Genomic DNA, 27,342 nt, shown 5'->3' on the forward strand with positions numbered 1-27,342 from the left:
GGGCTAACTTGTTAGGAGGAGGATGAAAATCCACACCCCTTCCGGTTTCTACACGGCATCGTACCGGAACGCTAAATCGCTTGGCGGTACGTCTTTGCCGGTAGGGTGGTAACTAGCCACGGCCGAAGCCTCCCACCAGCCAGACCTGGACAAATTAAGAAAATCTCAATCTGCCCAGCCGGGGATCGAACCCAGGACCTCCGTCTTGTAAATCCACCGCGCATACCACTGCGCCACGGAGGCCGTGCATCAATCCCTTTCTACCCTTTAGACGTTGAATTTTAAAAATTCTTGATTCTCATTACATTTCATATATTTTTCATGATTTATAACTCTTAAAATTAAGACTTTCCTTTAATTTACTCTTTGGACTGTCCATACAATCTTTCAACCCCTATTTCACCGCCTTTTGATTTATTTTTGCAATGAAAAGTATTAACCTTCTCCGTAATATGGTATAAAAGTTTCATTTGAATTCATTTAGTAGTTTTGACGGCCTCCGCGACGCAGGCTACTGACAAAGACGTACCTACTGCCAAGCAATTTAGCGTTCCGGTACAATGTCGTGTGGTAAGGGGTGTGGAATTTCATCCTCCTCCTAACAAGTTAGCCTGCTTCCATCTTAGACTGCATCATCACTTACCATCAGGTGGAGATTGTAGTTGAGGGCTAACTTGTAAAGAATAAAAAAAGTTACATACATCGTGAAGCCCGGTCAACTTATAATACGGACAGACAGACATACAAAAAATCTAAAATAAATATTTTTGACTCCAGTAGATAGGTATCAATTGTATACTTAATGCCGCTTAAGTAGGTATAGAACAAGTCTATGGAGAAGCAATACTTTAGTCGTATGAAAATAGTTCAATTTAAAATTTTTAAAACCTACACACAGAATCCCTCTGAAGAATTTCGTTAGGACAACGAGCGTAAGTTTTCTCAGAACAAAACCGCAGAAGCGGTCCATTCATTTAGAATATACGATGTCACAGCCAGTGACGTGCTGTGCCATCGTATATTATAAGCAGTGAAGGGCTAGGCGGTGCAATCCGGGGCCCTCAAGCTCAGGCAGGGGCCCTCTAATCCTTACAAGAAAATCGCGATCAAACTAAACTTAGAAAATAATGAAAACGAAAAACGGCAGATGAATATTTTTACTTGTTAAAACCTAACCAGTTATGATGGTAGTGGGGCCCATTTTTTCATTTGTACCAGGGCCCTTGGTTACCTAGCTACGCCACTGGACACAGCACATATATGATATATATAACCCATGCGCATTAACTTGACGCCTGGCTACCAAATACAACCATACAAACACAGTACAATCATCATTCGAGCCAAGTGTCAACGTAATCCGCACGAGCTGTAACCATATTTTTAACACCTCTCTTTTTCGTCGCGGGTTGAAAATCTAACTTGCTAAAAGGCGCCAAAGTTGCCAACAGCTGTCTGTCAGATGCAAGAATAATACCATTAGCCAAAAAAAGTCTAGCTAGATTTTTAAAATAGTTTATATAGCGAAAAAAAACAAGAGTTACAATATATATATAGAACAATAGCTTACAATCTAAAAATGGTAAAAAAAAGTATACAAATAATGGACGGAATTGTTTCTTAAGGCGGATTTGCATATTCATTTACCTATATACGTCACTAAACTGCAAAATCAGCAAATTTAAAAAGTGTACAAAACAATTAGACAATCTTAACTACAATAAGTGCTCAAAATTAAAAACTATGTTTAAAAAATTATAAAGTAACAATACTTTAAATCAATTGTACCTAATTAATATTAAAACTATAGCTGTATGTTTAATAAAGTGTGTCTCAAGAGGCTTTGTACCCAAAACAAGGTGGGTAATTTGTATAGGTAAAGATAAAAATATAAATATAAATTTTCAAAAAAGGAAAAATTACACGTCAAAACAAAAGCGTAAGTTACAAGACAATATATTGGTGCCATACATACATTTATGTACTCACATAATAGTACGAGATCCGGCATAAAATATATACCCTCATCTGTTATTTATTTGGGATAAGAAATTAATTATAGAAAATATTTATATTGACACATTGCACATAGGTTGCCTATTGCGGATGGTTAATGTCTCTGTGAACATTATTTATTAGTTATATCTTATTACTAATAAATATGAGATGAAGGTATATATTTTTAATGCCAGATCTTAGATTATAAATAGAATGATTACAACTTGTGCCAACATGTTATGCATATGAGACTTTTTGCTCATAAGCCTCATCCTCATTCCACACATCCTTGTCTGCAAATGTAGTGTGCCTAAGCTTACACCAACGTGAACCAAATCTCAATATCAGTATAATAACCATTAACACAAATAGTGAGAGAATAGCTATGGCGGGGTACATCATCAGGAAGGCCATTATGTTTTTGGCTTTTGTGTTTTAAGAGGTCTCTTTCTTATATATAAATTTATATATCACTTTCTCTCTTTTGCAACTCGAGATACTCTTGTGATGCAGTTAAAGGTTGCCGTGAAAGTGAGGTTTGGCCTTGTGTTTGTCTGTGAAAATCGTGATATGTTGCGTTATCTTTAGGCTGAATATATTGGTTCTGTCTCTCCAGTTCAGTGAAGTCTAGAGGCGGCTGCTTGTGGGGTGTTGCTGACCATATAGACACGATCCAGCGGTTGCCTGAAAAGTTCAGTTTAATATGTTTGAATGCTCCTACAAATACTTTACAAGAAAATGCCTTCTCAAGCACATCCTTCTCTTGTTGAGCGACAAAGGAACTACAAAAATATTCAAATGTAACTAATTAGATTATTGTTTCTAGCCTCTTTACTGTCACTCATTAGTAGTGTTGCTACCATTAGCTTGAAAACAGATTATAAAAAGATAAAGTGACAAGAACCTGAGTAGTAGTACTTTTTATAAAAAATGATATTACTTTCTTTCCTTTTTATAACTTAGGACATACAGACAGTACTGCATTGTTAGCTGCATTTTACATTATCTGAAATGTATGTATGTAGCTTGATAACAATTGGCAAACGGTGCTTTTAAATGGTGTGTAGACTACAGTACTACTTTCTGCTTTAAGAATGAAAGGCAATACTTCTGCTTTCACCTAAACCCAGTGACAATGCTGAGGAGCAAGCCTATGGCACCTACACAATCAGATAAAAAAGAACAAAAGACTGCTTTCTACATAAATGGGTCTTGAAGTCCTGTCTGCTCTGTCTTAGACACATACCTGATCAATCTTGTCAACATTTTGTGTTGAAATAAGACATTTTTTATGCCAGAAATACAGAAATGCATGCAACATGTGTAGTTTAATATAAATAAAATATTTTTAACTTAAAATATATGAGTATATGAATACCTGTATGTCTGTCTAGCCAATAGTCGGAGTATCTGGAGCAACAGCACACAACATTGAGTATTATAAGCAAACCAAATAGAACAGAGCAGATTGCAATTGATATATAGAATGGTGTGAAATCTCCCACTTTAGAGATAATTGGATTTATAGCTTTGTAGGTCTCATTGCCTGTAAAGTAAGTTTGATATTGATATGGCGACATTTTTATACCTGCCAAAGAAAAACCATGCTTCAAATATCTAAATTTGAATCAAGTTCTATCCATTCAAAACAAGTTAGCTATCTGCTTGCTCCTCAAATGTGGATTAGCATGCTTAGGGTGAGAACTCTGTAACAATATCACTTCCAAGTTCTGCAATAGTGATTGCAGAACTTGGAAGTGATATTGACCAGACAAAGACCAGTGGCTCACTATGTTCTCCAAAGTACAGGGTGTAAAACGCTTATTAGTTAACGACAGCACACTTGAAGTGATCAGATAGTAATTTGATTTATGCAAACATTCTATACACATATTACATTTAAAACATAGGCTATTTAAAACTATGACATTTGAATGAATTTGGCAAATGATTACAGACTGGTACGGCACAAAATATTTTTTTTTATCTCGATATTGACATGAGAACTCTGTCTATGCGGGTGAATCGGCGAAGCATAGTTATAAACAGAGAATTAAGTCTGAAAATCTTACCCATACCCTATCAGTGTTAGGGAATCTAATAAGTATACCATTCACTAAAACCTAGAGGTCGGATTACTATGCGATATTCATTTTGATTCAAATATTATTAACAAATAATACAGTAGCTACAAAGTTGGGCGTAACCCGTCATCTATAGCTATTTCTAGGACGCAAGAAACATAATTTAAATTAATTTATACCGAATAGATCTTGTTAATTGAAGTTAAGTTAATAATAACAGTGGTCACAAATATTAGTTTAATAAATGTGCAGTGCTAAATTACCTTGAATTGCTTTGAATTTCAAAAGCACAAGCGTTTCAAAAGTTTTGACAGTGACAGATTTCCTTTGCTTTGGAAAGGTTTGTTGGCTTGGCTTGGCGCAATATCTATGGCTTGGCGGTTGGTCTTAGTGGTCTTAGATCCACAGAGTAATAATTTTATAGCTGTTCTAGATACTCTTTAATCTGTGGTACTTAGTATCCTCATACCAATTAACTTCACAGGACTTGCCTTGCAAGCAGTTGCTGGTTACCCGTGGACGAAGATCTATTATTCGGAAAGACGTGGAGTCGTTTCTATGAGTCTCCCGATACAACTCCCAACCACAAAGTACGTAGATTTTATGGTGTTACCAGTAATAGAAAAATTACCCCAAATTTTGTAGGCGTTATTAAAGTAGGCTAGTCTATTTATTTTCATTTCATACTATTTGACGAAATTAGCCAATGTTGGGGCCTCAATAGCTCAACGGTAAAGCTGACGGACTTATCACCATGGGGTGGTGATTCGATCCCCGCCCTACTGGACTATTGTCGTACCCACTCCTAATACAGTCTTTCCCGACGAATTGGAGGGAAATGGGAAAATTGGCATTCGAAAAATAAAAGAATTTGATCCCCATTTTTTCATCCTGATTATATTATAAAGATTGATCTAAAGATTTATTTGACAAACATTAATATTACCAATATATTAGCCAGTATAATAAATTATACGGATTACAATAAAATAAAACGATTTATTTTTAATTAGGATTGTTCATTTCATATTGCTGGACAAATTATACTACACTGAAGGAATGCAATTTAATTATTTTTAAAATTTAATTTACAATTATTATCGAAAAATAAATTAGGTACCTCTATTTTTATGATTTTCCTGCCCTGAAAATCACTTTGAAATTAAAGGAACTTTTAATTTAAGACCCTGTATTATTTTATTTATTATTCAATATGCACTCCACGTTTGGTACAAATTTTTACATTTTTATATTGTGGATTTTACATTTTAACAGAATACGGATCAGCGTCACGTGATACTGATGCGAGTTGAACATTTTTTGGCCAAGTTTTGGCGTGGTTTTGGCCCATCCCAAAGTGCACAACGACGATATAGTAGATTGTTAACCGAGGGTGGAAAGAATTAATTTTCGAGGTATTTAGACCTAGATTTATACTTCGGGATTTGATTCTTTCCACCCTCGGTTAACAATCTACTATTTCACTTTAAAAACATACAGCTTTAGTACGCGCAACGATAAAATTGCCTACGCGTCGTCTTGAGAACCTCCTCCATCTATTTTTCCGTTTGAAAATAAATAGGTACCTAGGTATAAAAACCATGAACTGTACCTACCACTGTGTTCGGAACAGTTTTATGAACAGAAATAAAACCACAGTTTTAATTGTATTTTTTATTTACACAGATATTTACACAAATAATAAATACCTTAGTAAAATTACATATAAGATACGCGCGAGAAACATAACCCTTCTTGCAGTCGGGTAATGAAAAGGGAACAACGCAACATACCAATGTAGTGTTTCTTTAGTTCGTGATACCAATTATTTTGATTTTATAACACAGTGCGGAAGGGGATGTTAACTATATCTTTCAATTCGTAAATTTATATTAATATAGGAACACAGAAATCTAAATAAATACATACCTACACAATTTAACTGATCCCAATAGAATATAACCTAAGTAAGTACGTAGGTACGTAATTGTTGCAAAAATACCCATAGTAATAGTGATAGTGTGTAATAGTTATAGTATGTATACTTACTATCGCATACTGTGCGATAGACGAGATAAAAATCATCCTCATTTTACATGTAGGGAAGAAATCACAAAAATGATTTATTTTTTGATTTTTTTTAGCATTTTATATGTATATTTACATACCCATGCCAAATTTCAATGCACTAAACCTTGGACAGACGGACGGTCGAACATTGTGAAATAATAGTTATATGTTATTGCTAGTGCTAGACAGCATACAGGGCCGTGATAGTCCAGTGGATATGACTTCTGCCTCCGATTCCGGAGGGTGTGGGTACTAATCCCGTCCGAGGCATGCACCACCAACTTTTCTGTTGAGTGCATTTTAAGAAATTGAATATCACGTGTCTCAAACGGTGAAGGAAAAACATCGTGAGAAAACCAGCATAGCAGAAATTTTTCTTAATACCCTGCTTGTGTAAAGTCTGCCAATCAATTGGGCCAGCTGCAGCGTGGTGGACTTCAGGGAAGTTTAGGCCAATGCCTAACCCGTTTCATTCTGTGAGAAGACTCAAGCTCAACAGTGAGAAGAATATGGGACATGGGATGATTAATGATGAATGATGCTAGACAGTAAAATTGTTTTTTTCTGCGAGTGCGCGTATTTGTATGCAGCATTAGCTTTAGCGTTTTCTGTTCTGTGGGTAATGAACGGCCTAGGCATTCCATCAGCTAGCTAAATCAATCCGATGACTACAACATATCCATATGAAAGAAAAACGAAAGATTTAACTCGCATAAATAAATTTTAAACAAATGTTTCAGGGCATTATCTAGATTTCTGTGTCAGGTATACATAAATATTTATAAAATGCGAGCACCCAAGATTGCATTTTCAACATACCTACAATATTATATACATAAAACCGTAAAAAAACAAAAAGACAATAGTAATTTAAAATAGTATACCTAAATTAATGACAAGGCCTACCTAAAGTAATAAAATTATAAATGAAAACATTAGGCCATCCTTCTGACGCAGTCGGGTAAAATCACATGAAAAACCGAAAACCAAGATTTCTTTTATTTAACAAGGCTTTCATTTGGATGTTTGACTAAGATATCTTATAAAATGCAAGGAAACTTAAAAATTAATTTGGAAACGTCAACACCAAATTGTTAATTCGATAAAAATATAAATTACTTAAGATAAATGCTCAGTTTGGTAATTTTAAATTAATTATCCCTTAAAACTGCGGCACATGATGGGGTATGCCTTAGGACCAATAGGCTAAGGTAAGTCACAGCTGCTTAGGAATTGAAGTCACTGCCTGGGTAGGTACCTTCAACGATGACAAATAAACAAACGTAGGTAATTATCTAAAATTCGTCATGAACTCAGTAATTTATACATACGAGTAGGCCGCACAATATTCTCAAAGGCGGAACGTAGTTCTAAAAGAGACCAAATTAGAGTGCGACATAAAAAAGTAGAAGTTAATAAAATTGGAACTAACAAACTTGTTGTGTGGCAACACCACTGCCATTACACAAAGATCTGTAAGTATAGTGCAACCAATCATTATAGATAGTTTTTAAAATCATAGTGGAAATTCAGATAATTACCAAACGAATTAATATAAATATAATTAACGTAGATGAAATTGACATGAATTTATTTCAATTTAATAAATATATACCATGAAATCAGCTATAACACATGATGCTTACTTTGGGGCTAGATAGTGTAAGTATTTTCCAAATATATTTATTATTTTTTTTTACATTAGAAAATAATATTATTTTCAACAGATCATCATATTTAAAACAGCAACATAATATTATCCACGTACTAGAACAAAATAAATATCAAGGTAGGTAATCAAATAATTCATTTTGCTTTTTTATCAAGTATCAAGGTAGTTGCAATTTCAAGGGATCACTATACACAGGATTACCATAAGAACGACAATAAGTGACTACAGCACCCTCATTTACTTTGTACTCTTTTGCGTCGCACTATAATCACGGATGTTAGCCATAGTAGTAGGTAGGTATTCGTTGTCACCAGAAAATAAGGGGGCTACACAGTAAATACTTAAATACAAAAAGAAAAGCCACTTATACCATTGCCAAGAGGAGTCAGAAAAGAGTAGATACCCCCCTAGTGATTAAAAAATTGGTCAGTCACAGGCACAGTAGGACCTATATTGACCTAAGGAATATGCATGTTATTTTATAAATTTACACGGTATCTGGTAATGATAAACTTTAATAAAAATAAAACATGATACATCGTTATAGAATAAAGTGAAGTGGCGAAGCTTGCCTTGGAGGGGCCCTTTAGCGAAGTTAGTTGCGGGGCCCATTACTCTTTTTAATCTAAAAAAGGTCTCTTTAGTGAGTAGTTATGTTATGTTTTTTTCTCAGAGAAGCACCAGACTACAGATTGTGGGTCAATACTAAATTTTGCTTTCACACATAAGGGGCCCCTGCAATCCGGGGGCCCCATACCATTGATACTGCGGTAGATACGCCTATTGGTCTAACGGACAATCCGTACCAAGTTACATAAAGTTTATTTTCCCCAACTTATTATATTAGATTCACATGCATATTCCAGATAGCTATGAAGGTTAACTGAGATTAACGAGATTTGGTCAATACAAAAAAAAATATTAAATAAACGCATCTTGTTATCTTTGTTGAAGCTCTGCTGGTGATCTGAAAAGGGAAATAAAGTAATTAAAAGTACCTTAATTAAGTACCTTCTCAAAAGGTAACTCTAAAAAATATAAATTGTGCTTTTGTACTTAGGTCCATCATCGTCATCATCATCATCATCATTACCAACCCATATTATTTGCTCATTGATGAGCACGAGTTTCCTATAAGAACGAGAGGGGTTAGGCTAGTAGTCCACCACGCTGGCCCAATGCGGATTGGCAATTCACACACGTTTAGAAAATTCTCAGGTATGCAGGTCACAATTACATATGTTTTCTGTGACAATGTTTTTCCTTCAACGTTTGAGACACGCGATATTTAATTTCTTAAAATGCACACAACTGAAAAGTTAGAGGTGCATGCCCCAGACCAGTTATACTTAGTAGTAGTAGAGTAAGATTTAAACTTAAATTTTCTCCAAAGTAAAAGCTATTTTTAAATTGAGTATTTCCAAATTAATACTGTCCGATCGAAATTAGTTTTACGGCCGAAACCGAAACTGAATTTCAGTTTCAGCCTCAGTTTCGTCCGATACATCCACGTAAGGTCAATTTTTCGTATTGAAGAAACAAAGTTAGTTAAATTATTTAACTACTAGCGGACGCCCGCGACTTCATCCGCGTGAAAGTCGATGTAATCTTTCATCTACCCCTACTCTACCTTACCCTACCCTACCTTACCCCTACCCTATTCATTCTCTGCACACGCGACGGAAGCTTAAAATATGGAGTAACTTCTCCCGTTTTCCCAACATTTCCCTTCACTGCTTTGCTCTTATTGATGGTAGCATGATGAAAAGTATACTATAACCTGCCCAGGAGTATGAAGAATAATTGTACCTAGTTTCGTTAAAATCCGTCGAGTAGTTTTTGTTTCTATTACGAACATACAGACAGACAGACAGACAAAAATTTTACTGATTGCATTTTTGGCATCAGTATTGATCACTAATCACTCCCGGATAGGTATTTTGGAAAAATATTTCATGTACAGAATTGACCTCTCTACAGATTTATTATAAGTATAGATATATTTTAAAATTTAGTATGAAGCCCCATAGACCGACCGCTCATCTACACCTCGCCTCGTGTGACTGAACGAGTGTTCACTTTATAACTCACTGGTCATTTGACTGCTTGCAGGGCCAAGACTGGTGTCCGTCGAGGGTTCTGTTCACTGTAATCAAACGTTATCAGTTGGACAATCATTCCATCTACAGGGTGTCCCGTAATTATCGGATAATACGCAAATGGTAGGTACGCCACCTAATTATCTAAAACTAATTTGAATCGTTTTCCAAAAATCCCTAGGGTGACTTGCATTCAAAGTTTTTTCTACATTGGTAATTTAATTCGCAATGTATAACAAAAATCAGATCTTTAAAATCTTAATTACAACTGCCACAGCATTGAAAAAAGTGATTCAAGAGAGAAAAATTTGAAAAATCCGAAAATTAAAATATAACTTGGTCACCCTAGGGATTTTTGGAAAACTATAAATATAAATAAATAAATATACTTAAACAATACACATCACTATCAAGATATGTATACACAATACATATCTAGCCCCAAAGTAAGCATACAGAGTAGCTTGTGTTATGGGTGCTAAGATAGTTGATATTATAATATTAATATACAATTATATACTACATATAAATACTTATATAATGTATAAATACACACAGACACTGGAAAACACCCATGCTCATCACACAAATATTTTCCAGTTGTTCGAATCGAACCCACGGCCGTGGATGCAGAAAGCAGGGTCACTACCCACTGCGCCACCCACTATTCAAATTAGTTTTAGATAATAAATAAAAAAAAAAAAAAAAAATTAGGTGGTGCATGAACCATTTGCGTTTTATCCATTAATTACGGTAAACCCTGTATCTATAGATACTAATATTATAAAAAGGTTTGTGAGGTTGTAGGGGTACTATCTGTATCTACTGAACCGATTTTTAAAATTCTTTTACCAATAAAAAGCCACGTTATATTCGAGCGTCATAGGCTATATTTTATCTCCGCATCTATACAGCCTACACCTGATAATGTAGCTGGCTCTTGGTGAAATAATTTTTCATATTAGTCCAGTAGTTTTCAAGTTTATTCGTTACATACAAAAAATATATATAGTCGAATTGAGAAACCTCCTTTATTTTAAGTCGGTTAAAAATATAATATTCCTCTTTATAATATTAGTGTTGAGTAGTATTAGTATTAAATAATAAAGTAACAAAATAAACATTCATTTGGTATACAATTTTCGCTAAGCGCATTTCACAAAATCATAAAGTATCACATCGCCAGCTTACAAAAATCATTAAAAACAATCGCGTTGATTTATTTATTAATTAAAAAAAAGGTAAACTTAAGATAGGTGACCACATGTACGCAGTAGTATCTATAGTAATATCACATAAAACGGATTTTTAATTTTACGTTAGAAATGTGCGATCCGTACGATGTGGATCAGTGGACACACTTTAATAACTTTCCATACAAATAATACTACGATCCGTTTGTTGCGATGCGATACTTACGATGCGGATATGTGGACGCCTACCACTAAGCTGACTGCACGAACTAAGCAACGACCGCTCGCACCAAGCACAATCATTGCTGATTTGCTTTGCTTGTAAATGTTTATGTGTGTACGACTTTTCATGTACATACGTAAATACAATGCCTCGTAGGCCTAGCATACGCATGACATATGTAGTGAAGAGAAACAGAGAGACTAGAGAGCGATAAATCCGGTTCGGTGTTTAAAATCGTAGTAGACAATTCGAAAATTCGTTGACCACGCGAGGTTCATTGGTGACAACGCGGCGTCCACCCGTGGTCCACTTGTAGACTACAAGTGGATGCCTAGCGACGAGGCGGTGCGGGTCGGCTCTAATGAGATAGGACTTTTAAGCTGGTGACATCGGCATCATCATCAGAAAAGAACAGAAATCCTTCATAGTGAAACAGGCATAAATCACGCTTTTAACAAACCCATTCACGTTGTGATTTCAATTTTAAAATTAACACGTTGGACCAACTATTATTCTAATGTCACGTGTCTACAAAATCACTACACCAGCATAATAATCAGTCGAGGTGAGTGCGGGTCGGGTCCCGGGTGGCTCTAATGAGTTACGACCTTAATCCATTTTTTGTATGTTTTTTTATCATTGTAGCATAAAATGTTGAATGTGCTTGATGTTAGCGGTGATGCTACTGTGTAATCAGTTAGAACATTTGAAATGTTAAGGCTAGAAGTACTCACAGCTCTTACGGTCGGCGAGTCTGTTTCGACGTCGATCACGTGCTAGAGGTCTTCGTTTGGATGTAGCGCATCGTACTAGACTCTCTATTATCTCATCTTCGCCACTGTAAGAATGCAATTAGAATGTGTTTATTTTTAGGTAAAACAATCTTCAAACAAAACCTAAACTGAAGAAGTTGACGACCTGCGTGGCGCAGTGGTATGCACGGTGGATTTACAAGACGGAGGTCCTGGATCGATCACCGACGACGTACCGCCAAGCGATTTAGCGTTCCGGTACGATGCCGTGTAGAAACCGAAAGGGGTGTGGATTTTCATTTTCCTCCTAACAAGTTAGCCCGCTTCCATCTTCGAATGCATCATCAATTAAGTAATTATCACGTATTGTGAGGAGGTTTTAAACTCTGGAGCCCTGACCACCGGTCTTAGGCACTCAAATGTCCCGCAGCGGGATGGTTGATTTATTTTTATAAATTTTTAATAGTGTTTTGTACTTTATTTTTATATCAACATAGTTAAAAATGAAACAAAAAGGACTAATAAATAAATGAGAGAGATGTACCAGCCTACAGAAAAACCAATTGCGGTTTGTGTTGCATCGTGATTAAAATAGAATAATAAATAAATAATAATAAGTATCGGACACATCGCATCAAATGGTTTTTTAGAACGCATCTGAATATGAGCAGTCTGATTTGCCGAAGCAATAATCTCATAAAAAAATATATTTGAAGGTATTCAAATATTAAATTTGAATTTAAAAATGGGTAACTAACTTGTGTAATTGCGTAGGTGTAGGTTTTCGCCTATCAGCAACCAGGTCAGCATCCGCGTCACTCTTCAATAGTTCTTTAAGAGCGCTGTCCGCTGTATGCTCGCCGGTCTTGTTGGTATAGTTGCCCACCTACAACAACATAATGTTCAGACGTTTGTCGTTCACAACAACAAAGAGGGTTGTTGAAGGAATTACAGAAAAAGCGCCGATGTACGACGGTTCAATCGTATCGTATCGTTCCGTCAACACGATAAAATACAGGTAATCAATTGTATTGTATTGTAATTGTAGTGTATCAATTGTATTGTAATTGTAAATTTTGTACAACTCCCGAAGGTCATGAAATTATTAATTACACTCTCGATCAAGTCATCTGTTAGCGACGCAAATTCCAATAATTGTTATCAGTGCCTAACAATAAAGGGCCGAAAACGGAACGTATATGGTGACAGCTAAATGTCATACTTTGACAGCCTTTTGAAACTACAAACGGACTTTTACGCCAAGCGCCTAACTGTCACAACGTTCGTTCGTTCCGAACGTTCGTCGTCGTACGTTCCGAAGAATAAGCCGTTTTACAAAGAAATATCTGTGTTTTTATTAAGCCTGGCCCTTACATCATCAATTTTATCTTTCAGTGCACTTTTATTTGAGACCCCACTCAAAGTATATTTGCAGATGAGAGTTAGCAAGCAAGACAACAATCGCTTCCAGATTGTGGCGAGGGGAGACCAGCTAACACTTTATAGCAGAGTGATACCTACGAACTGGTAAGATGGGAATGTAAGGATACAGTAAATGAAGCAGACCTGACGAATATCATTGGTCGACATTGGTGATGTATTTTTAGGTTCACGTAGGCTACAGGAAGGCTGACACTGAAGACGCCAGTGAACCATAAGATACCGAGTACCACGGGAATTGGGTGGAGAGTAGTATTCTTATGGGAACGACGTTATTATGCGGGTGAAACTGCGGGGCGTTTTCTATTAAATAATTATTCGAAGCTTACGTCAATGATCATCTTCCCCCTGGTCTTATTTCGTTCGCGGTGGTTTGCCCTCTTCTCCAATTGCTGCAGTACTCGCTCCCTGGTGGTTCGGTACTCCAGTGCAAACTCCGCAATCACTTTCAACAGCTCCGCTGGCTTAGTCTTGGTGGCTTCAGTAGGTGGAACACCGAGGTATAGGAGGAATTTGTTGTACCTGTAACAATAGTGTGGCTTGTGACGTCATGATACGTCACTTTCAATGTTGCCTACAATAAAGTATCAAACTCCATTACTTTCTTTAATTAGTTTAAGTAATTCAGATACCCATTGATCATACAAAATAGAAGAAGTATATAACAATTTTGCTAAAAATCCCAGCATGGGCAGTTAATAAATGTAAACGCTATTAGTAAATATTAGATTTACGAGTACATATTATACAATTCGCTTGCAAAGAGCTTAAAATAAATAAAATACATTAAAATGTAGATATCAATACAGCAAACGCTTAAGGAATACCGCAACGCACAAGTATACAGTCAGACGAGTAAAGTACGACTAGAACCACACAATTTGCCATCATAGTGACCTCGATAAAAGGAAACGTCACCTGACTGTGTACACTGTGTACAGCCCAATGATGTTTGAAGAAAAAAGAGGTACCTAGATAGGTTGTATGCGGACCGCAAATGGCACATTAAAACTGTGCTAATTAGCAAACCTGAGCTCCATCGCCGCACCGTTATCGCGCCGTTGACAGCGCCGCTGAAATATTTTTCGCGTGCCAGTTTTAAACATCGAATGATGCATAAGTAACCTATCTACCTCTTTTTTCTTCTAACATCATTGGTACAGCCGTAATCAACTGAGTCGACGTACCATCAATATTTTCTCTATGTCTATAACTCTATACCTACTTGGGATGTACCGGAGGTAGTTTTATTGGAACCGAAAGCAGAGTAGCAGTTTTTACGAGTACATTTGATTTATCGGAGTCGGAGGCAGGGTCATAAGTGGTTTCAGGGGAGAGATTTTTAATTTAAGGATTATTCAGTAACATTTTTCATTTTATTTTTTTAATTATAAAATAAAACACAACGAAGAATAAATGGCATGTTTCAAAATAAACAAGAAATTAAATAAATTGAATCCCAAAGTAGCAAATTACCTATGTTTCGACCTCCGATTTATAAGTGTCGGAGCCGAAGTCGAAGTCGAAAAACCGAAGGTATAATATAATCGGAAGTTCTGGCTTAACGGAGCCGGAGTCGAAGCTCTGTAACATCCCTGGTCGATACATCTAATAACTTTTATGGCTCTAAAGACAACTGCTTAGTAGGCTTAGTCAACTCATTATCAACCGATTCGTGAAGTCATAAATGTTAATATCGGAATGATTATTCATTAACAACCCATATTCGACTTACTGTTGAGCACGAGTCTTCACTCAGAATGAGAGGGGTTAAGCTAATTAGTCCACCACGCTGTCCCCATGCGGATTGGCAGACTTCGCACACGTAAAGAATTAAGAAAACCGTTTGAAACATTGATATGATAGATCGTGGTATTTGATTTTTTTAAATGCACATAACTGAAAAGTTGGAGGTGCATGGTCCGGTCTAGATTCGTACCTCCACCCTCTAATTCGAAGGCAGAGGTCATATTCAGAGCTGATAGCCAGTCTACCAAGACTTCCTAATCATATAGACGTATGGAAATTATATAACTGATGGCTAGACGACTTTGTTGATAACGACTGTATTTGTTGTTATTTAACTTCGCAGTGCAATTCGCTTCGCAATAACTTTATTAAAAGTCCAAGTATCATGGTTGTTGCAATAATTTGTACACCATGACAGTTGGATGGTATTGCTACTCATTGTATTAATTCTGCACTAAAGGTTGGTGGGATAGATTCTCTCTCTGATATAGATATAATATTTTAAGATCTAGCTCTAAGTGTAAGTGTTATGTGTACAGATAAGTAAGTTCATGTGTGAAACTGAAGAAACAGATAGGCAAAGCAGAAACATTAAATCAATTGCTAAGCAACTGCTTATCAATAAATAGTTTTCCCTGTCATGCGCTTCCTTGTATGACCTTAATAATTAAAAAAATCAAAGCTTTCTTCTTCCCTAACACTTCTTCAGCTTATACAATATGCCTTACATAGTACACAATATAACCTTCATGTTAAAATAGGACATCTAGACAAAGACAATTCTTAGTACTAACAAGACAGTTTACCTAGTCATCACCCGCTTCTTGATAAGACTCAACAAAATGATTCGCTCGGCGGCATCGGTTAGAAACTCATTAATCTTCGTCTTAAAGATCTGCGAACCGTCGTGCTTGGCGACGCGTTTCATGTGGTCCCAGGACGCTTTGCAATCTGTCTCCAGCTTTACCAGGTTCACGTTAAGAACGTCAAAGTCAACTTTTGACGCTCTTATAACTGGACCCACCTTAAAAATAAAATTCTTGGAATAGAATGTGCTTTTACCTATTTTGACAAAATAGATCAATCCATGCACTGTTTGTAATTCATTATCATCATCATCATCGTCATCGTCATCATCATTGTCAGCTAATGGGCGTCCATTGCTGGGTTTGACTTGAGTTGCAGCTTGATGGCATATTCACCTAGTGCGGGATTGCCCTTCCAGCACTTTGCGATCTTAACGACCATCTGGCGGCAGTGGACGTTACACAAAGTTCAAAACTTTGTGTGGAAATGACAACGGATTTTGATGAGACTTTTACAACTATTTATCCCGCAAAAAAAAAGTACTATAGGAATTGTAAAAAACACATTTAACGGGGTCTAAATCATAATTGGCCGCTAGTTACTTAATTGCAAATAAAAAATACTTTTAAAATTACCTCACTGAAGAAATCCGTCGTATCTGGGAACTTTTCTATAATCATTTCACAAATATGGTACAGCAAGGGGTGCTTTTGAACCGTGTCTTTTACCTCCATCACCTTAGAGAGGTATTCCAGACGGAACCCCTTCACCTGGTTACCATTTAGGAAGCTCCCCACAGACCGCAACGTTGACAGGATCACTTTGAAGGTTTTATTAATCTTCAATAGCTCTATGCCTTGCTTTAGGTCCATTAGAGGTTCTGCTATTTCTTTCTGGAAAGTTTGAGATAAAATTTATTATTATTATCTGCAGTAAAATTACTGACGATAATGACTATTAACTATCATTCTTTGAAAACAGAGTTAGGGAGAAAAAAATTGCGTTAGTGACTTCAAATATTTATATCTCCATCTCCATCTGCTCCCCTGGGTCTGTCCCCCATGAATCAGGATAGCGATCATCACCTTGGCCTCCCACCATTTGATGTGAAATGTTATTCCATCATATACGGTCCCCGTCTCTTTAGATAGCAATTAAGATGGTGCGGGCATGTTGTGTAATATGTCAGTATATATAATAACTTTACCTCTAAATTATCGAAATCCAGTTTGAAGACCCAAAGTTTAAGTCTTGATGATAGCTCATTTATAGAAGCCAAAGTCAGCAGGAATTGCTCCGCGCTACCCAAAGGTAAATCTGGATTGGCATACTGAAAAATAACAAGCAAATAATTGTTTACCAGATAGTTTATAGCAAATAGTTTTTAATTTTGTCATTGCCATATGCAGAAGGCCCCTTATGGGCCCCTCAACCGAGGATTTTGGGCAAGAGCAGGAGTATCGCCTGGTGGGGCCTGAAGGTAGAAAAAGAAGAGATGGGTGGAACGATATTCTCGAACGATCCTCGGCTTAGAAGGCCTTTCGAGTATTGTAATTAATCTACCTAAAGATATATTTTAGAGATGTATTTCAAGGTTGCGAATTGTTTAGCCACACAAACCACGAAATGTTTTAGACCTTAGGCTAAATCAACACTTACAAAAAATGTAAATGTTGCAGCTCCATCATCAAAATTACATCACTGAATAACGAAACGATCAAGTAATTCGTAAGTTTGAATAAGGGCTATAGCGCGGTGAAGATAAAAAATGCCAGATCATTTTTCCTCGTTTTGAGATTTCCTTATCATTATGATTCGGAGAAGTTACTTGTTGCACACAACACACGCCCTTGTCCAAAACGCAGCTACATCGAATTTCGTTAGCTTGTCCTTACATACCTGTGCTTCCTGTATCTTGACTTTCTCCTCTTGCGTAGGCAGCATAGTCAGCAGCTTCTCGATTCCCTCTCGACCGATAACCGTCGCATCCATCTTCATGATAGCTACTTTGATTGTCTGCGGTGTTGGTAGTTTCTTCATTGCAATGTTGATCGCATTCGATCTCTTTGTGTCCAATATTAGGTTTCTCTTTGGTTCCATCAGTTTCTAAAACATTTGATATTTAATGGGAAGAATTGTAATACTGCTGTATGGATGTGAGGAACACGATTTAAGGAGGAGGAGGATTGGTATATAGTCTAGTCATGGTAAACAAAATAATGGCAGTATTGAGACTAATATTTTTTTTGCTTTAGTATGGGACGCAATCTGTGTAGATACGTTGGCAGCGTCTCATCTCTTACGCACTTCTCAAACGTCTGGCGCAGCAGCTGAATATGCTATAGTTCGTAAGCGGTGTAAATACTCGGTCATATCTAATGCGCCGCTTGCCCTTGGGACTTTAGGCCATTTTTTTAGTAACAACAACATACTAAAAAAGTTTCAAATTGATCCGTGTATCAGGAGACTTAAGAGCTGGCACTTATTTGGCCCAAAGAATAAACCTTGCCATCCAGAAGGGTAATAGCGCCAGCGTATTGGGTACCATACCGATAGGTGAACAATTAGATGGCGTGTATTACTTATGAATAATTTATTTATTTTAATTTAATTAAGACTCGACTGGTGACAGAAGGGCTTGCTATTTTTTTGCGCTAACGGGCCTGGCTGTCCAGCGTGGGAATGATTGGTATAGTTATTAAGTTAAGTTTGCTTATAAAGTTTCATATTTATATTCTTTCTCAATAAAAAATATTATTAATATGTATGTATTGTTGTTGGCTGAGTAAATTATTTTCCAATAGAATATTTTTATATTAAGAAAATTTAAATTATGATATTTAATTATTTTACTTATAATATCTGTACAATTACTTGTAAGTAATTAAAACATTTGACTTACTTCCTGGAATCCATATGTTGAGGGTACGGCACATGAAAATTAAAAAAAGTTAAATTAGTATTATTAATCAATAATCTTGCACTAACAACAAGAACTAAATAAAAATTTTGTAATTTTTTTTTTAATAGATCACACTTTCCTTACTACACTGATTTTAATAATAAAGTGTAAAATTTTCTAAAAAATGGTGAGTCTACCTTAATAATTAAATCGTTTGTCCTCGATTCGAAGAGATGTTCTAAAGAAGCTGTATCCAAACTAACTTCAGGCAAGTCGTCCCAAATTGATCCACCAATCTTAGACTTGATAGGTGTGGGTATAGGATTTTCTTGAATTTCCTTCCAAAACAATTTAACAGTCTTTTTATTTTTCTTAAGTGTAGAGTTTGCTGATTCACTCGAGTGTTCAGATGGTATTGATGAATTAGGAAAATTTTTTGGTAAGCTTAAGAAACATGTAGGTAAAGGAGGGGGAATTCCTAGAGGAGGGAGCATGCTAGGAGGAGGGGGTGGGGGGCCATTTGTGGCATTGATCGCCGGAAACACAGCATCATCATCTGAATCGTATCTTAGATCGGAAAAATCCAAGTCACAAAGATGAAACTCTCGATTTAGGCATCCCTTTCGAAGTTCTTCCCAGTGAAGATCATTTTCGGATACTTTCATATCATGTATCTTGGAACTCTTTTCTATGGCGGGACTTTTTATAATTTCTGAAATAAAAAGAAATACGGGGATTTAATTTGATCACTATGATTAGCATGCAATAAAGGACGATATTCATAAATTGATCATAACATAGGTTTAATTTCATTGATTTTTTAAACTGTAATGCCTATAATCTCACAAAGCCACTAAACTGCTTTTCTTTCTGTGGATGCCCTTATGTTGATCAAACATTACAATATTATGTTGATAAAATCATGAAATTTTCAATATGTATTTTCTAGTATTAAAAAGATTGAATCGAACATACCTTTAGATTTCGATTTGGCTAATTCTTCTTTGGCTTTCGACACAATCCCTGCCATATCCGATACCCTCAGAGGCTTTTCCTCTGTAGAAGGACTCACAGGAGTAGTTAATCTTTGCGCTAGATCTTTAATGCTGTGCTCTCTGTGTAATAATATTTCTCTGTCATCCTTGGGCTCAGCTGTGAAGTCCAATTGCCTGCCCGCCACTGCTAAAGCATCAGCAGCGTTGACGCTGTGACCTAACGTACCATTTTGCATCCTCTGCTTTAGTCCACTAGTATATCTTTGGTTTCCTGTAAGGACATTCAACGACTTACTATTATGTGACAGTCTACAGATATATTTATAGGTGGATAATTATGAAAGCTATGAATTCAGATTAATTGAGAAACCAAAAAAAAAATGTCTTTATAAAAAAGTGATAAGGCGAAATTAGTGGGTTAGTGAGGCACAAACCATTCAACAAAATGTCTGGAAGGTTTGCAGTTTTCGCTCCGTTGCTTTCTGCGTGTCCGTTATTTTCATTGCCATTATAGTTAGTGCTGCCATTGAGACTGCCGTTCGGAAGATATTCCATGTATCTGTTAGGAGTACCGTTGAAACTGGTGTAGTTTCTGAGCGAGTTGGTGTTCCATTGTTCAATATTTTTTTCATGAGCTCCGTTGGCATTCAATAGTTCCTGTTGTTGCAATATATGATGTGCTTGCCTTGCATAACGATCCCTTCTCCTTTTAAGTGCAGTGCTTAATTCTTTGTTTTCTTTGCTGTCTAGTATTGAGATTAAGTGGGCAGGTCTTACTGGTGTAATGTTTTCCGGTTCATTTGGAGTCTTATTCGGCGTCATCGCTGTTGACGGTTAGTTAAATACGACGTAAAAGGCTTTAGATTTAAATGCAAATGCGAATTATATGAAAACTAGAGTAACGCTGTGATTAGAGACTAATACATTGAAAATTAAAACTATTATTCTCTAACTACAGCCTTAACTGAGGGTTATAGGTATATGACTGATGATTATAATTCGTTAGTTGACTGTTTAGACATTTACTTAAAATTGTATGTTTTACTACTTCAGAAGTTTCTGCCATCCTAGTATATTTTTTTAATATCATAGATAATTCAGGAATAATTTAAAAATTACATAAGTTAAATATCAGTCAGCTAATCTATTTAGGATCACGCATGATTTTTTCTACGTGTTCAATCGGCGGCTAGAATGAATGGATGGTATACTAAAAATGTTTCAGTCAACTACCGAACGTTGAAACAATTTACATGCAAGGGAATATTTTTTATTATAAAATAGAACAAAATAACATAATGCTAAAACAAATAACCCTATCCTTAAAACGAACCTTTTGCTTTGTCTTCTTGTTTTTTAGATTTTCGTCGTTCTGACCCTTTCAAATTGAGACTTCTTCTTCTAACGGAGGTGATGACAGATTCATCTAATTGTCTGAAAAAGGCAAAAAAGATCATTTTTAACATGTACAAGTCTTAAGAAAATAAATATTGTTTTTAATTTCGAGGTAAAGTTACTTACTTAAGAGCAGTACCACTTTCGTCTCCATCCTCATATAAAAGCACAGCTTCGAATATTTGCAGTTGCCTTAAAAGATCCAAATCAGTACCTTGTTTCGACATATATAGTTGGACCACATCGTCGATCCCTTGCTCCTGCAAAGAATCTACGTGATCATAGTACATATCTCTATCAGGCAGACTGTTCAAGCATCGATTTACAAGAGTAGTGGCATATATTAGGAGTTCCGTATCAGATGCATCGACGTCTTGAAGGATTTTCATAACGTTAAACCAGAAAGGTCTACCGTTTGAACTATCCACGACTGTGATTGCCTCTATAAGAAGAATGCAGTTTTTGTCAGTGTATTCCACGAAAACCAGGAGAAGTTTTAGGGCTGTTTTGACAACATGTCGAAACCGACTGGCTATAAGTGAGTACATCCATTGGATACATCGCTTATGGTTCATAACACCATGCATGCCGTCAACGTAGAGCAGGATCTGTTGGACAACAAGTGTAATAATTCAGTAAAACGTAGCGTTCATTGATGATGGTGAAGGTGGTTTGAGATGTTTTAGTCATATTTATTGATCAAATGAGATTTTAATTATCAGGTTTTCCTCGAGATTTAAAGAGCTTTATAAAGCCATTGCAGGCAACTATTCAATAATTAATAACCACAAAAATGATTATGTGGATAACTAAACCAACCTGATGGTAAGTGATGGTGCAATTCTCAGATGGAAGCGGGCTAACTTGTTAGGAGGAGGATGAAATTCCACACTCCTTCCGGTTACTTCCGGTTACTACACGACATCGTCTTTGCCAGTAGAGTGGTAACTAGCCACGGCCAGATCTGGACCAATTAAGAACCCAGACCTCCGTCTTGAAAATCCCCCGCGCATATACCACTGCGCAACGGAGGCCGTCAAAAATAACTTTCTTAATGAAAGACAAACAAAAGACAAATCCAGAGATTTTCCAAATAATGCGGTATAGAATATAATTGATTAACAGAATAATCTAACCTGTCCTAAAGCTCTCAAGATGTAGTCAAGGTAGTTGTGCACAGCCGTGTTGGCAACTTGCATCAGGCAGTCCAAGCCCTTGTTAGCGACGAATTCATGTACCAGATCCTTGTCGGATTGTAGGATCTGCTTGAGCGTGAACAGGGCTCGTCGTAACTCCCGCCCTTGAGAATGCAACAGCCTTTCTGTGATGACAAACAGGAAATATATTAATAAATCTTTTTTTTTATTAAGTACAAGCGGACGCCCGCGACTTCGTCCGCGTGGAATTCAGTTTTTCAGGAATCCCGCGAGAACCATGGATTTTTCCGGGATGAAAAGTAGCCTATGTGTTAATCCAAAGTAAAATCTATTTAGATTCCAAATATCAATATAGCTTCAGTAGCCGAAGCGCAAAGGAGGAATAAACGTAATTACACACTTACACAAACACAAACTTTCGCCTTTACAATATTAGTGTGATAGTGTGATGTGATGTGATATATTTATCTTCTATACTTATAATAAATCTGTAGAGAGGTCAATTCTGTACATGAAATATATTTCCAAAATAACTATCAGGGGGTGATTAGTGATCGATACTGATGCCAAAAATGCAATCAGTAAAATTTTTGTCTGTCTGTCTGTCTGTCTGTATGTTCTTTATAGAAACAAAAACTACTGGACGGATTTAAACGAAACTTGGTACTTATTCAACATACTCCTGGGCAGGTTATAGTATACTTTTCATTACGCTACGATCAATAGGAGCAGAGCAGTGAAGAGAAATGTTGAGAAAACGGGAGAAGTTACTCAATTTTTTAAGCTTCCGTCGCGTGTACAGCCTTAATGGTTAAAGCTACATAGAAATCATGTATCACGGAAATGTTCTCCTTAAAATTATCTATAAAAACACAACAGCATATATATGTCTATCTTTTATGGTTGACTCACAATAACACGTATAACTCCCGATAGCTTAGCAGTTCGGAGCTTTCTAATTATATTTGTCTACTCTTATGTTTATAACACTCATCACTCATCCCAAATAAGAAAGTTAACATTATTCAATAAAAAAAGAATCATAAAAATCGGTAAAGAAACACCAAAGTTATACATGAAATACGCTAAGCCATCGCGCGTGAATACTAATTCATGCTTTAAGGACTTTAAGGATTATTTTTGTGTAACGGTTACCGCGCTCGACGTGACTCGCGGCGGGAGGAATAAATAAAGAAGTGCAGCCTTAATGAGTAGGGTAGGGGTATGGTAGGGTAAGGTAGGGTTAGGGTAGGGGTAGTGTAGGGTAGGGGTAGGGCATGGGGTAGGGTAGTGTAGGGGTAGGGTAGTGGTAGGGTAGGGGTAGGGGTAGGGTTGAGATAGGGTAGGGTAGGGGTTCCTAGGGGGGGGGGGATAGTTGGTTGAAAGTTTACAACGACTTTCACGCGGACGAAGTCGCGGGCGTCCGCTAGTATATAATATAACTAAAAACAAAATCTCGAGATAGATAGAGCTGATGATAGTTGCCTCGACTAGTGACAAGGGCCATTTTAATCAAGTCTAGCTTTGCAACACAAAAATGCAGCCGTCACCATTCATTCCACGTGGGCATTATTGTTATAATACACTAGCTGACGCCACGCGGTTTCATTCTCGTGGTTCCCGTTCCCGTAGAAATACAGAGATATTATATATCCTATAGCCTTCCTCGGTAAATGGGCTATCTAACACTGAAAGAATTTTTCAAATCGTATCGTTCCTGAGATTAGCGCGTTCAATCAAACAAACAAACAAACTCTTCAGCTTTATAATATTACATATGTTTTCTGTGATATTAGTATATATACTTACTCGTCGCTAACGGGATACATTTGCTTTAGTTTCTTATTTTATTCTTACTGATGATTACAACTATTTTCCAGTTCATGGACCAGTGTCCAAAAAAATTCGTTTTACATTTTATTATAATAACTAGCGAACGCCCGCGATCATCCGCGCGGTAGACCATATATTAACTTACTAATATCTAATTAAATTAACTTACTAAGACCATATATTATTTTACTCTTTGATGTAAAATTTCAACCTGTAATTCTTTTTATATTTTCGTATTTTAATTTTAAACTACTCATTTTAAAAAGTTAATAACTAAAAACGTGAACGAGTTTCATTAAAAACTTCAACCTCTTCTAACCTTTCAGGGGTCGAATTTGCAAAAATCTTAAATTAAATAATTTTTATTATTTTTCTGGCAGTAGGTACAAAACAGTGTTTACAAATGTAACTTGCAAAAGTTTCTAAACAAACTTTTAACCCCTTTTTCATCCCCTTCTGATTTTACTTTCGCGACAAAAGTATCGCATTCCTTCTTTATATTATGGTCTCGTCCCATGTTACATTTGAATTCATACAGTAGTAGTAATAGTCGATTAATATAAAGCTTTACAACAAAAAATTTCAAATTTTATCTTCACTGTACAGAATTTTATAGAGTAAGAATATAATAATGAACTTAAGCTAACTTATTCCAATAACAAATTATACGAGTATACTTTTTTAACTATAAATAATAGAAAATATTATTTTAGAGCTTTTTGTTTATACTCTTTGTAGTCACATTTTTACGTTATGTCACATTAATATTACAAAGGCGAAAGTTTGTGTGTAAGTGTGTGAGTATGTTTGTTCCTCTTTTACGCTGCGGCTACTGAAGCGATTTGGCTGAAATTTTGAAAGAAAATAGATTTTACTCTGGATTAATACATAGGCTACTTTTTATCGCGGAAAAATATATGGTTCCTGCGGGATTTGTGAAAAATTGATTTCCGCGCGGACGCAATCGCGTGCGTCAGCTAGTAAAAAATAATAATACTAGCCTGTGCTTGGCAACGGGCTTAATCTACGGACGTACCTCGTGTAGGTACTTATCTATATATATATTTTCGAGTTACCGCATTATGCGCGCGCACTCTCTTATAAAGAATGAAGACTGTGTGCTCGAATTTCAAGCTTAAATTATTAAATTGAACTAGGTAGCCGTGGTAACACCCCATATTTGTGTTCATAGGAGTTCGGTTTCTGTGAATCAATCGTTTTACTTACTTTGGAAGTAAAAAAAAAGTGTTACATTTATTTATGCTCACCTAGTTCCATTTTTGGGTTAAGTTCTTAACAAAAAAATGTTACGTAATTACAGCACTCGGAGTCAATATATAGAATAATTTAAAAAAGTGTAAATTTATTTGTGTTATTATAATATGTTGAAATTTTTAGTCTTGGTAACATCACTTATTTGTGTTCATAGGAGTTTAGTTTGTGTGATTCAATCGTTCTACTTTTTTTGGAAGTAAAAAAAAAGTCTTACATTTATTTATGCACCTAGTTCCATTTTTGGGTTAAGTTCTTAAAAAAAAAATGTTACGTAATTACAGCACTCGGAGTCAATATATAGAATAATTTAAAAAAGTGTAAATTTATTTGTGTTATTATAATATGTTGAAATTTTTAGTCTTGGTAACATCACTTATTTGTGTTCATAGGAGTTTAGTTTGTGTGATTCAATCGTTCTACTTTTTTTGGAAGTAAAAAAAAAAGTCTTACATTTATTTATGCACCTAGTTCCATTTTTGGGTTAAGTTCTTAACAAAAAAATGTTAAGTAGTTACAGCACTCGGAGTCAATATATAGAATAATTTAAAAAAGTGTAAATTTATTTGTGTTATTATATTATGTTATTTGTGTTATTATATTATGTTGAAATTTTTAGTCTTGGTAACATCACTTATTTGTGTTCATAGGAGTTTATTTTGTGTGATTCAATCGTTCTACTTTTTTTGGAAGTAAAAAAAAAGTGTTACATTTATTTATGCTCACCTAGTTCCATTTTTGGGTTAAGTTCTTAACATAAAAATGTTAAGTAGTTACAGCACTCGGAGTCAATATATAGAATAATTTAAAAAAGTGTAAATTTATTTGTGTTATTATAATATGTTGAAATTTTTAGTCTTGGTAACATCACTTATTTGTGTTCATAGGAGTTTAGTTTGTGTGATTCAATCGTTCTACTTTTTTTGGAAGTAAAAAAAAAGTGTTACATTTATTTATGCACCTAGTTCCATATTTATTTGTGTTATTATAAATCATGTTGAAATTTTTGCAAATATAATGTGCAGTGCGAATCATGGTTTTGAAAATGCTCTCAAAACGCCTAAAGCGAATTTTAACTAAAAATAATCAAGTCCACACAAAAGGCTTTTTATAGCATTGCGACATTATGTAATCGTTCATATAATATTGCTTGTATTTAATTTAAGGTATTATAATAAAAACTATTTAAATTTTTTGTTTCAGATTTGTTGCTTATATTCAATATCAATTATTTTTTAGTCTAACTTGAAATTTATTAAAATAGACCTGCATACTTTTCTATATACGAGTAAATACCAAATAGGTATATAAAAAAGCGAAATTTAATTATAATATTATGTTAATTTATTATATGTACTGTGTGCGTAATTCACATTCAATACTCATGCTGTGGACGAGATGTGGTCGATAAACGAGTCATCTGCACTATCTCTTTTTACACAATTTAACATTCATCAAATGTTGATTGATGTATTCTGCTTTCTGCATCCACGGACGTGGGTTCGAATCCCACAACTGGAAAATATTTGTGTGATGAGTATGGATGCTTTCCTATGTCTGGATGTATTTATACATTATCGAAGTATCTATCTATCTATACTTATAATAAAACTGGTCAATTTCTATACATTTTACACAAAAATGTATAGAAATTGACCAGTTTTATTGGAAAATCTCAACTTGTGAACTTCACAAGTTGAG

At 35.7% G+C, this 27,342-nt stretch overlaps 3 protein-coding genes across 4 annotated transcripts in view; all 3 read right to left on the reverse strand.

Annotated features, from left to right (window-relative positions):
• Positions 1–1,499: 1,499 nt before the first annotated feature.
• Positions 1,500–2,412, reverse strand: LOC112045727 (uncharacterized). The gene has a single exon (XM_024082020.2). It carries the CDS (start codon positions 2,410–2,412, stop codon positions 2,236–2,238), a length of 177 nt encoding a protein of 58 aa, XP_023937788.1. The 3' UTR covers positions 1,500–2,235.
• Positions 2,413–2,461: 49 nt separating this feature from the next.
• On the reverse strand, positions 2,462–4,217 carry LOC112045726 (uncharacterized). Of its 2 annotated transcripts, none has more exons than XM_024082019.2 (3): positions 4,071–4,217; positions 3,377–3,544; positions 2,462–2,682 (listed from the first exon to the last, which is right to left on the reverse strand). In XM_024082019.2, the coding sequence occupies exons 1-3, from the start codon at positions 4,072–4,074 to the stop codon at positions 2,462–2,464; spliced, it is 393 nt and encodes a 130-aa protein (XP_023937787.1). In that variant the 5' UTR covers positions 4,075–4,217. The 2 variants fall into 2 exon arrangements, with proteins under 2 accessions (XP_023937787.1, XP_052746801.1); XM_052890841.1 differs by having other exon boundaries at positions 3,377–3,586; positions 4,071–4,089.
• A 1,524-nt stretch (positions 4,218–5,741) lies between these two features.
• Positions 5,742–27,342, reverse strand: part of LOC112045728 (FH1/FH2 domain-containing protein 3) — an 83,403-nt gene continuing 61,802 nt past the window's right edge. The window contains exons 5-20 of the mRNA XM_024082024.2: positions 22,516–22,700; positions 21,506–21,987; positions 21,318–21,418; positions 20,419–20,808; positions 19,965–20,255; positions 19,187–19,701; positions 18,990–18,992; positions 17,987–18,193; positions 17,295–17,417; positions 16,723–16,980; positions 16,087–16,304; positions 13,861–14,053; positions 12,850–12,977; positions 12,074–12,177; positions 9,916–9,970; positions 5,742–8,791 (exon numbers count right to left, since the gene is read on the reverse strand). Coding sequence (XP_023937792.1) covers positions 8,764–8,791; positions 9,916–9,970; positions 12,074–12,177; positions 12,850–12,977; positions 13,861–14,053; positions 16,087–16,304; positions 16,723–16,980; positions 17,295–17,417; positions 17,987–18,193; positions 18,990–18,992; positions 19,187–19,701; positions 19,965–20,255; positions 20,419–20,808; positions 21,318–21,418; positions 21,506–21,987; positions 22,516–22,700 — 3,281 coding nt within the window. The 3' untranslated portion in view covers positions 5,742–8,763. The remainder of the gene's footprint in view (positions 8,792–9,915; positions 9,971–12,073; positions 12,178–12,849; positions 12,978–13,860; positions 14,054–16,086; positions 16,305–16,722; positions 16,981–17,294; positions 17,418–17,986; positions 18,194–18,989; positions 18,993–19,186; positions 19,702–19,964; positions 20,256–20,418; positions 20,809–21,317; positions 21,419–21,505; positions 21,988–22,515; positions 22,701–27,342) is intronic.

Source organism: Bicyclus anynana, chromosome Z (genome assembly GCF_947172395.1).
Source record: "Bicyclus anynana chromosome Z, ilBicAnyn1.1, whole genome shotgun sequence".
NCBI classification, from domain to species: Eukaryota; Metazoa; Arthropoda; class Insecta; order Lepidoptera; family Nymphalidae; genus Bicyclus; species Bicyclus anynana.

Bases quoted from the DNA above. Each gene is read 5' to 3' on its own strand.
- LOC112045727 (XM_024082020.2), bottom strand. From the start codon at position 2,412: ATGGCCTTCCTGATGATGTACCCCGCCATAGCTATTCTCTCACTATTT.
- LOC112045726 (XM_052890841.1), bottom strand. The intron at 2,683-3,376 runs GTATTCATATAC...TGAACTTTTCAG, and splicing joins TTGGCTAGACAGACATACAG to GCAACCGCTGGATCGTGTCT.